This window comes from Echinops telfairi, unplaced genomic scaffold (assembly GCF_000313985.2).
Source record: "Echinops telfairi isolate 266 unplaced genomic scaffold, ASM31398v2 ScPeMD7_5;HRSCAF=22, whole genome shotgun sequence".
Taxonomy (NCBI): Eukaryota; Metazoa; Chordata; class Mammalia; order Afrosoricida; family Tenrecidae; genus Echinops; species Echinops telfairi.
Genome location: NW_022103901.1, coordinates 14,456,419 through 14,467,226, shown reverse-complemented (window position 1 = coordinate 14,467,226; position 10,808 = coordinate 14,456,419). Strand labels below are relative to the sequence as shown.

Here is a 10,808-nt window from a genome sequence, read left to right as displayed (position 1 = left end):
GATGAGATAGGCGGACACCGCGGCTGCAGCAAAGAGCTGAAGCATGACTGCCATTGTGAGGATGGCCAGGGCATCCGTGGGCCGGGCTTCAATCTGTGAGTTGGAACTAACTCAGCTGCCCCTGACAACAACAACATGATTTGGTTTTGAGAAGACTCGAAATAGAAGATGTCTAAAGTCTAAGTTGTGAAGCTTTAAAGATGATTTCAGAACAAAAGTTTAAGGAATTCAGCCACCATGGCTCCAGGAAGTGTAGAGTCCATGAGAATTTGGCATTCTTTGTCTGCATTTCTCCCCCTTTGATCAGGATTTTTCTATGGACTCTGTGATCGAAATGTTCAGTAAAGGTACCTGGGGACCGTCCAATTCTTTTGGTCTCAGGGTGAAGCAGGCAGTTGTCCATGAGCCTATTAGCCACACATCTCAAATCCTCCTGCTGGTCAAGACTCCCCTCCTTCCTCTGATGCTTCAGCAGACAGAGACCCATGGCACCGTGCATGCTTCCTGGAGGCTTTAAGAGCCCAGACGCTATGCGACGAAGCAGGAGGCAGTACACAAGCACTACACATGCTATTAGGCCAAGCTAATGAGGGTGTCCCATGAAACCATGACCCTAAACCTCCACAACATGCTTCTATCTATTCATTCATTCATGCCATGACCAGACTTTAGATAAATTAGATCTGAGTAAGTCTTGTCCTTCAGCCCAATCCAAATCTCATTAAATTCTTCACAACCACCAATGAGATACATATGATTGTTCCCATGGTGCAGACCAACTACCTAGGCCAGCGGTTCTCAACCTTCCTCAGGCAGCAACCCATTCATACAGTGACTCAGGTGGTGGTGACCCCCCAACCATAAAACTATTTTCATTGCTACTTCATTTTTCTACTGTGATGTATTGCTATGTGAATGTCTGATATGCAGGATGTATTTTCATTGTTACAAATCGAACATAATTGAAGCATCGTGATGCATCACAAAAACAATATGTCATTCTATATTATCAAATAATTTTTCAATGACAAATCAATGAAATGTTGTCTTGAAGCATGGCGTAGCCTGGTACCAGTCTTCACGCCTGGTCCTTATAGGTGGGCCTATCTGCATGTGGGCAGACCCACCTGGAGACGGATAGAGGAGCGGTGTCTCGGTTCCTAAGACCATCGTAAATCAGTTTTCAGATGGTCTTAGGGACCCCTGTGAAAGGGTTACACACCCCCCCAAAGGGGTTGTGACCCAGAGGTTGAGACCCGCTGCCCTAGAGGCTGCCTTTGAAGATAGGAACTGAGGAAAGAAAGTACCATGGGAACTTGAAAGGCAAGGACGTACCTGTCATCTTTGAGTGTAACCCAGACTCCCGAAGACCAACACATCAGCACCCAAACACCAGCCCTACTCCCCCGACTCTGAGCATCCCTTTTCGACCCTCCTTCCTCTTCTCTGTCTTGATCTATTTCCCCAGTGGCTGGTTTTCATTTCCCTCTTCCTCTTAGATCACTTGCCAAGTGTGGGAGTCTGAGCAACAAGAGCCTCCTCCACTCCCCGCCCAGCCCCTTAGGGGCTCCTGAGGGTGAAGTCCATGGGCAGAAGTAGAGGAGGCCCCTCTAACAGCCTCAAGTCTCGTCTTTCTTGACCCCCCCCTGGCTAGTAGCCCCTGTCGTCCTTGTCCACCAGGTGGCACCAAGCATGTGCTCACGGCCCGCTCTGCATCCCAAGACCTTCCCTTCCGCGACTCCAGGGCTCCACAGATCCTAGGCTCTGTTTTCCCTACCTTCACCCCAATCCGACTCCGTTTGCCTCCCCCAAAGGCCGGTTCTTTATTAGACCCTTCCAACGCTGCCTTCCGTTCTGACCCTGCCGGGCCTGCGTCAGCAGCCTCTACGGGAACCAGTGTCATGGCGAAGATGGTAAACTTCGTCTGACGTCATTTGGACGTCTTGTCGGGAGAGATGGGTCCCAGGAGGAGGACGTCATGCTTGGCAACATTGAGGGGCGGCGGAACAGAGGAAGGCCCTCAGGGAGATGGATGGACCCTTTGGCCGCAAGAAGGGGCCCAGGAATAGGCGCCATGGCGAGGATGGTGCCGGCCCGGGGAAGTGTTCCGAGCTGTGGTGGATCGGACCCGACTAGAGGGCTCCCTACACCAACAACACGGGGATCCGTGAAAGCAGGTACTTTCCATAGTTCTGTCCCCAGCACCATCCTTCACATGCGTTGATTCCTCTTTGGTCTTCCTTAGTGTCCAACTTCCACACGTGTAGGAGGCAATGGAAGTCAATCCCACGGTCAGGCTCACCCTCGACTTCAAAATAACATGCTTGTTTTTCAACCCTTTGGAGCCAGCTTGGTCAGGTAGAGGGGCCGTGGAAAAGATGATGGCCCTCAAGGAGATGAACTGGCCCAGTGGCTGCAACACTGGACAACTGTGAGGCTGGCTCAGGACCGGGCGATGCTTTGTTCTGTTGTGTGTAGGATGGCGATGCTTCCAAACTGACTCAAGAGCCAACAACAACAACATCAACAACTCTCTGTGGAGGGCGACAACTCTCCCCAAACTCACCAAGTGCACCGCCATTGAGTTGATTGCGACTCATCGTGAACCTGCACGATTCCTGTCCTCTCTGGCAGGAAGTGTGGGGTCCACCCGGTGCTTTGGAGGGGAGCCTCTTCCTCAGCCCGCTGTCCTCTCGAAGTCAGTAGGTGTTTCTACTCTAGAACTTTGTTTTGAGGTCGCTTGGGGGGAACTGTCCTCCAAAGAGAGAGAAACGAGACAGATTGCAAGTCACAGAGAAGAAGAAGTGGGGAGCGCTAGTGAAGTTCACTCAGGCCCCGTGGGTGAGTGAGAGGTGGACACAGGCTGAGAGGCCCAAGGATCTCTGCCCACCAAGTTTCTGTTCCCCTTTTGTTCTCCACCCACGACAGACAGCGCCAGAGACAGACCCCAAATTCCACTCAGCTCAGTCAGTCACATGGTTCTGACCCGGTCTTTCCATTTCCAGTCTGAGTCAAAGGCAGCTCCCCCGACCTTCTGCTTACAGCCTGCACCTGGAATGGAGCAGAAAAGTCAGCCAGGAACTCCAACAGAGAAAGATTTGCCTGCTTGCCAAACGTGCCCACCGACGCACGACTCACCCTTGACCTCTTGCTCTATAGACTCAGGAGTGCCAGCTAGACAGAGCTGGGTTTAGCTCGCCAGGGCCCCGTGGAGATCAGGAGATGGGTAGCCCGAGTCCTCGCCTTGCTCACTCATGCCATCTCCCTCGACGACCACCGTCTCTGTTTTTAAGTGCCACAGGGGTGAGTTGCTCAATGGAGCCTGTGGGCTTCAGACACCCTGAGCACGTGACCGGAGCCTCACTTCCTCACCTGCAAAAATGGGTGACTAGAAAGAAGGACACATACGTTGGGCATTGTTTTGTGATCCTCAATCATCCTTGAGTAAATGAGGCGTCTTACTTGGCATGTTCTCTCATTAGAATTTACCTTGGCTGAGCCAGAAGAGGGGCCCCGGGGGTGCCATGGTGACATGTCGGCTTGCTAACCGCAAGGTCAACCGTTCAAAACCAGCAGGGGCACCCGGCAGAAAGATCAGGCTTTCTACTCCCATAAAGAGCTCCAGTCTCGGAAACTCCGAGGTGCCATTCTACTCCGTCCTCTAGGCTCGCGGCGCGTCAGTGTGAGCTCGAGGCAGGGAGTTAGAGTTGGGTGTTGGGCCCGAGGAATCATGGAACTATACAAAGGACCCACACAACGGCTAAGGTTCATGGTACCTTTGAAGGCCAGAGGCTTCTCTGGCCTTGACCCTCATCCAGAAGAGCAGGCCTGAGTTTCCCAGCCAGCCCTTCGGTCCACCTTTCATCCTCCCAGAATCTGGGCAGTGAGGCAGCGGTGGCTGCTTCTTCTTTTTCTTCTCCTTTTTAATAAATTGTTTTACTGAGGGCTTTTACAGCTCTTATCACAATCCATACATCAGTGGGATCAAGTGCATTTGTACATAGGTTGCCATTATCGTTTTCAAAACATTTTCTTTCCACTGAGCCCTTGCTATCAGCTCTCTTTTCTCCCTCCCTCCCTCACCTTTCTCCCTCATGAACCCTTGATAAATTATAATTTATTATCATTTTCATATCTTACACCCTCCTCTGTCTTCCTTCACCCAAGTTTCTGTTGTTCGTCCCCCTGAGGGAGGTGGGGTTATACATCGATCATTGTGATCAGTTCCCTGTTTCTTCCCCTTCTCCCCCCACCTTCCCCTGCGCTCATGGGTTCCTACTCCCATTACTGTTCCAGAAAGGTTTATCTGTCCTGGATTCCATGTGTTGAGAGCTATGATCTGTACCTCCTTAAAGAACCAGACTGACTGGTGTGTGTTCTGTCGGTGCTACACTGCACCTGGCTGACTTGTTCCTTCCTGAGACCCTTCCCTAAGGGGATGTCCAGTTGCCTACAGATGGGTTTTGGGTCCCTGCTTTGTACTCCCTCTCATTCACAATGACATAGTTTTTTGTTCTTTGATGCCTAATACCTGATCCCTTCAACACCTCTTGAAGGCTGGGGTACTTCTTCCATGTGGGCTTTGTTGCTTCTCAGCTAGATGGGTGCTTATTTACCTTCAAGCTTTTAGGACCCCAGACGCTATATCTTTTGATAGCCGGGCACCATCAGCTTTCCTCACCACGTTTGCTTGTGCACCCATTTGTCCTCAGAGATGGTGGCGGGAAGGTGAGCCTCACAGGGTGAGGCTACTTCTTCCTGTTTATGGGGCTCTCTCTCTCTCTTTCTCTCTGTCTCTCGCTGCCACCGTGACTCCCTGAAATCCAACCTGCCCCTTACTTTCTCACATGTCCTCAGCATCCAGGGTCCTTTCCCCAACCAAGTTGTTTCTGAATTCTTTCTGTGGCTCACATCCAGATGAAGTTGTTGCCACCTTCCGTGTCCCCAGCCTCTCCTCAGCCCACTCCAGCTGGCCTGTGCCACCAGCTTGGCCAGGTCCAGTCCAGGATCACCCGGGCCCTCTGTTGCTAGGTCCCAGGACGTCCCCATTTCTCCCCACAATGGACAGCTTTCCAACCCACGACATCACTTGCCTTCCCTCCTTCAAGCTGCCTCTCCACGAGCCCCTTTTCTCTCTTGGACTTTCGTCTCCTGCCTCCGGGCGGGATTCCCTCTCAGGCTTCACGAGCTCCTCTTCTGCTCTGCGGCCGGCCAGCCTTGATGCTCCTGTTACCGAGCAGAGGACCACCGCCCTGGAGCCCCTGCACTCAGGCTCCTGGCCTGGGTTTAGTAGGAACACTCGGAGATGGAACTTACCTTATAGAAGGCACAGGCAAGGATTTTCATTTTGATGGAAAGCGCGAGCGGGCGCAGTGAGGATTGCTCCTTGGGCAAAAAGACGGCCTCTCCAGAGAAAGGTGGGGAGGGGGTTTTGTAGGAAAATTGAGAACTAAGAAGCGATTTACATGCATAAAGTGTACACATCATTCATCAAGGGGTGACGTATCGTTCACAGGGAGCCCTGCCTTTGGAAATGGGGCGGAGCAGCATCGAGTGCCGTTGACTGAGGATGTCCGGTTCCTTGACACGAGTTACAATGTCTTGGGGCTGGCTGGTGGACGAGGTCCTGGCACCTGTGCCTGGGTGGAATTTGATTCTGGCTGTCTCTGACAGACAACTTTTCATGGGGCTCATCAGCTATTTCTTCTCCAAAGAATTATCTTCTAGGGACCTTAACGGTTACTTACTCAGGGGAGCATGGTCGTGGGGTAGAGTGAAGGTTGTCTTTGCGTTCATGGATCTGGGCAGATGGGCTTTCCCATTCACAGCCTCTCACGGCCTCTGGCCAGTTTCATTTCCTTGGGATCCATTCCAGACTCATCTTTCTGCTTCCTCTTCAGACCAGGATTTCCTCCAGAACTTCTGCTGAGGCTCCTAACCCTCTCCAGTCCAGCCTTTCCTCCTGAGATCCAGACTCCCACATCCAACTACCCCGGGGCAATCCCACTTGGAGGCCCCAGCGGCCCCTCCAGTACAACACAATCATCGTAATAGCAGAATAAGAATAATAGCCAACAACAACATCGCTTACCATGTACCATACAAGGAGCCCTGGTGGCACAGTGGGTTACCTGCTGGGCTGTTCCCGATGAGGTCAGCAGTTCAAATCCTCTGGAAAAAGGCGAGACTTGCTGGACCCTTAATATGTATAGCCTCGGAAACTCACAGGGGAAGTTCTACTCGGTCCTACAGGGCAGTGGTTCTCAACATTCCTAAGGCCGCGACCCTTTCATACAGTTCCTCATGTTGTGGTGACCCCCAACCATACCATTATTTTTGCAGCTTCCTCATCACTGTCATTTTGCTATTGTTATGAATCATCATGTAAATATCTGATAGGCAGGATGCATTTTCATTGCCACAAATCAAACATTATGAAAGCATTGTGATCCATCACAAAAACAAGCTGTCATTCTATATTGTGAAATATTTATTTCTAGTGACCAAAAAAAATGACATTTTGTTTTGAACCATGGTGTAGCCTGGGTAACAGTCTTCACGCCGGGTACACATAGGTGGGCGTATCTGCATGTGGGTGGACCCGCCTGCAGACGGATAGAGGAGCGTGTCAGTTCCTAAGACCATCAGAAATATGTGTTTTGTGATGGTCTTAGGGGACCGCTGTGACAGGGTCGTTTGACCCCCAAAGGGGTTGCGACCCACAGGTTGAGAACCGCTGCTATAGGGTCACTGAGGGTCGGAATCTACTTGGGGGCAGTGGCTACGTACAGTGCACTCTTGTGAGCAGTTCACGGTTCGGCATCCAGCCGTCCCCGGAGCAGCAGGAGGGGGGTGCCTTCGACATGCCCACTGGACAGGAAGCGGAGGGGCAGAGAGGTGGAGGCACCCGACTCTCACGTGCCAGGCTGCTGTTAGGTGCTGGCGAGAAGGCTCCGACGGGCAGCAGCCCCTCCGTACAACAGGACGACGGCTGCCTAGTCTTACGCCAGCCTCGTAATCGCTCTTAGGTTTGAGCGTCTGGTGGCAGCCACCACGCCACCCTTGTCAGGGCCTTGCTCGTTCTCACTGCCCCTCGGCCCCCCCAAGCGTGCTGGCCTTCTCCAGGGACCGTCTCTCCTGACCACACGTCCAAAGCGCTTACTGCCAAGACAGATTCATTTATTCTTTTTTTTATTTCAACGATTATGTATTATAAGGCTTTTGATAAACTGTTTACAGGGGTTGCTTATTTTTCTCATCTATCTTGAAATTTAAAATTTTTTCTAATCTACTTTGAAATTCAAGATATTCATCTTGAATGTCTTCAGTTTTTTAAATGAATACTTCCCCCTTATCAGTTGAGGTAAGCATGACATTTCTCATGGTATCCGTAGTATGACTGACAACCACTCGTTTTCTAATGTTAGCACTGCAGGTGAAAACCAACGTGGTTATGATGTCATCTTCGTGAGTTCCTTGGACAGACCGTGGGACTTTCCGTCTTCTTCAATGCTATAATTCAGTTCTTCTCAAAACCCAAATTGGCCCGGCCCGGCTTCCTCTTCCCCCTCCAGTGCTCCCCAGCTCGGGGGCCATCACCATCGTGTAACCAGCTGTCAGCTTTGTTGTCCTACTCCCCATAGACCAGCGGTTCTCAACCTGTGGGTCGTGAGCCCTTTGGGGGTCGAATGACCCTTTCACAGGGGTCGCTCAATTCACCACAGTAGTAAAATGACCGTTGTGAAGTTGCAACGAAGATCATTTGATGGTTGGGGCGGGGGGTCATCGCAGCATGAGGAACTGTATGGAAGGGTTGCGTCATGAGGAAGGTTGAGAACCGCTGCCCTAGACCCTTTAAGGCCCACGAACTCACCCTGCAGAGCCCCATAATCTTCACCTCGCCTGATCCATCGCCCGCCTATTCCCAACTAAACCACTCTGACTTTACAAAATGTCCCCGGGTGATAATGTTCTCCCATTCTTCCCAAACCGTCAAGATTCAATGAACTTGCAAAGCGTGGGGGCTTCACTTCCTCTTCCCATCCCCGCCCCACCCAGCCCCCCAGCTCTGCCCTCATCTCTCGTTCCTCCCCATCTCCCACTCCCATTCCGACCACTGTCCCTGTGACACACACAGGGTCGCCCACGCGTTGCCTCTTCTGCATCCGGCTCGGCTCTGTTTCCACAAGCACGCTTGCTGCCTCCCCAGCGCTTCGCCTCAGGTCCAAGCGTCATCTCCTCCAGGAAGCCGCTCTGGGAACTTACATCCTCTTGCCTCCAACTCTGGATCGGACCGTTTGTGGTCTCTGGATTTCTTCTGAGGAGCTGGGCTGCTACCTCGAGGTTGGTGTTTGAATCCACCAGCCACTCCTTGGCAGGAAGATGAGGCTTCCGACTTGCGCACAGAGTTACCGTCTCGGAAACCCCCAGCGGCAGTTCTACCCTGTCCGACAGGGTGGCCGTGAGTCCGCATGGACTCGATGGTAGTGACTTTGTAGGGTGAGGAGGCTTCAGGGAAGAGGGGGACTTTATTCGCTCATAGGAAAAAAAAAATCTTACTCATTTGCCTTCTGCACTTAGCCAGGGCTGAGGCCTTGAGTTTATGCTTTGTCCGAGGCAGAGAGGATTTGCATAATCAGTCTCAGAGTGGGCTCGTCATTGTATGAATGAGGAATGATGGAGTGCTGCTGCGGGGCTTAAGTTCTAAAGCGCTGGGTTGGGCTAAGACAGCAGCCCCACTTTCATTTGGAGTCTTGGCATGAGGTCAGATGCACTCTGAATTCTTCATGTCCTTCAGCAACGTGGCTCCGCTTAGACCCGTCTAACCAAGTCCAGGGAACGGCAGTTTGTCCTCAGGAGGAATGTAGTTGAGAGGAGGTCACAGGTCGCACGAAAGCCCGGGAAGGAGCCGTTTGTCCTCCAGTGCACACCAAGCACTAGGAAAGTTGCTCGGGAGTCTCCTTAACCATTTACTGGCGATCAGTACGCTCAGCTAAGCTAAAAGGTCCTGGGGACGATGACTCAGGGCCACGCGGTGTGCTTCCTTCTGCCCATGGGGTTGAGAGCACGTGCAGATGGCTGTTTGTGGAGGACCAGTCTTCAAGACTGACAACTGGGCACCATGTGATTCTTTCACTGCCCTGTGCCAACCCCCAAACTCAAAAACGCCCTGCCATGGAGTCGATGCTGACTCATAGCAGCCTTGTAGGACAGGGTAGAATGACCCCTGTGGGTTTCAGAGAGGGTCACTCTGTATGGGAGTAGAAAGCCCGTATATCTGGGGAGCAGCTGGTGGTTTCGAACTGCTGACCTTGCAGTTAGCAGTCTAATGCATAACCACTACGCGCACTTTGCTGTCACACCCAGATAGAAGAACCATTTGGGTCATATGACCTCAAATACCAGGCCCAGGAGCTGGAGCCTAGCCAATAACCATTTCAAGAGGAATGGAGAAAGAAGATGAGTTAGTTAAAGTTTATTGTGCCAACCTGGCTGACAAACACATGTGGGGTTAATTGAAGGGCAGAGGGATAAATGGCTCGGTGTGCCTCGCCTTTCGAGTTCTTGGGTCTCTTGCTCTCTGATGGTCGAACCAGGGTGCAGCTGCCTTAGCCAGTTCCCTGCTTCAGCTGGCAAGGCTCACTTCCTGCAAGACAACCCCGAGGAGACGCCACATGGACCTACCCTGATGCAGCCCTGGGTGCTGGAGCAGCCATGTGGAGACCCCTGCCAGCGCCGAGATGCTTACACGTTCACTGATTCGGCTTTCTTCCTGCAGTCGGCATCATTGCTTATGTTTTGTGAGATGGAGGAGGACTTTGTGGATTAGTGTCGGACATATGGGCTAATGTTGGACTTGTGGGCTTGGGCAGCACTGGGTTGGGATGTTTTCTTGATGTGCACTTAACCTTTGTATAAAACTCTCTCTTATACATGAGTGGATTTGTTGCTCTAAGGTACCCAGACTAACACAGAAGAAAAACTGGTTTATTAGGAAGCTAGCCAGAGGAGGAGGTTAGCTGTGATCTGAGGAAGGAAGGGGATTGTGTTCCACCCTAATCTGTTAGCTGTGATCTGAGGACGGAAGGGTGTTGCGTCCCACCCTAATATTCTTACACCTGATTAGCTGCGCCTAGCAGACCCCAGGATGGAGGCAGTTGCATGGTGCTAGATTACATCCAGGGAATTATAGAATCTTAACTTCCAGGAACCTTGATGAAACAAAGTTGACTCCAACCCTCTCACAGACATCTAGGGTCAGTGGTCTGCATAGGTTCCCCTAACTTCCATCAAAGTCCAAGGCAGAACAGAACTATTAACCAAATGAGGTCATTTGTCTTAAGTAAGCCTCAAAACCAAGACCTGCGGTCTCTCTACCAAGCATAATAAGCACCACGTGGCCTAAGTCCGCACCTACACAGCACCAGTAGCAGCTACTTTCTGCCAAGCCCAGGCAATTCTCCCAAAGGGCTAGACGCCCCCTCCCTGGACTGTCTAGGGCAGCGGTAGTAATTCACTTCCTAATGTACTCCGCTTGGGGGCAAGGCTGTTCCCATTGTGGGTTAATGGTCAGAAGGAATTCAAGGGAGGCTTAATCCACAGGTTGGCTCAAAAATTGATTTTGGGCTTTCACTGTTAGTGGTAGCCTTCTACAAACTTAGTCCTCAGACTTTCGTTTAACTGTCTTTTCTATAGGAGACTTGCTGGTGTTGTGGTTACTTGTTGGGCTGTGATCTGCAAGGTCGGCCGTTCGAAACCACCAACCAGCTCCAAAGGAGAAAGATGGGGCTTTCTACTCCTGTAAACAG

The 10,808-nt window shown here is 51.5% G+C and overlaps 1 protein-coding gene across 1 annotated transcript in view; it reads left to right on the top strand.

Moving 5' to 3' along the window:
* The first annotated feature begins 2,028 nt into the window (after nucleotides 1–2,028).
* The window catches only part of LOC101657313 (integrin alpha-X), a 43,872-nt gene continuing 35,092 nt past the window's right edge, over nucleotides 2,029–10,808 (top strand). The window contains exon 1 of the mRNA XM_045284793.1: nucleotides 2,029–2,086. Within this exon, the coding sequence (XP_045140728.1) occupies nucleotides 2,029–2,086 (58 nt within the window). The remainder of the gene's footprint in view (nucleotides 2,087–10,808) is intronic.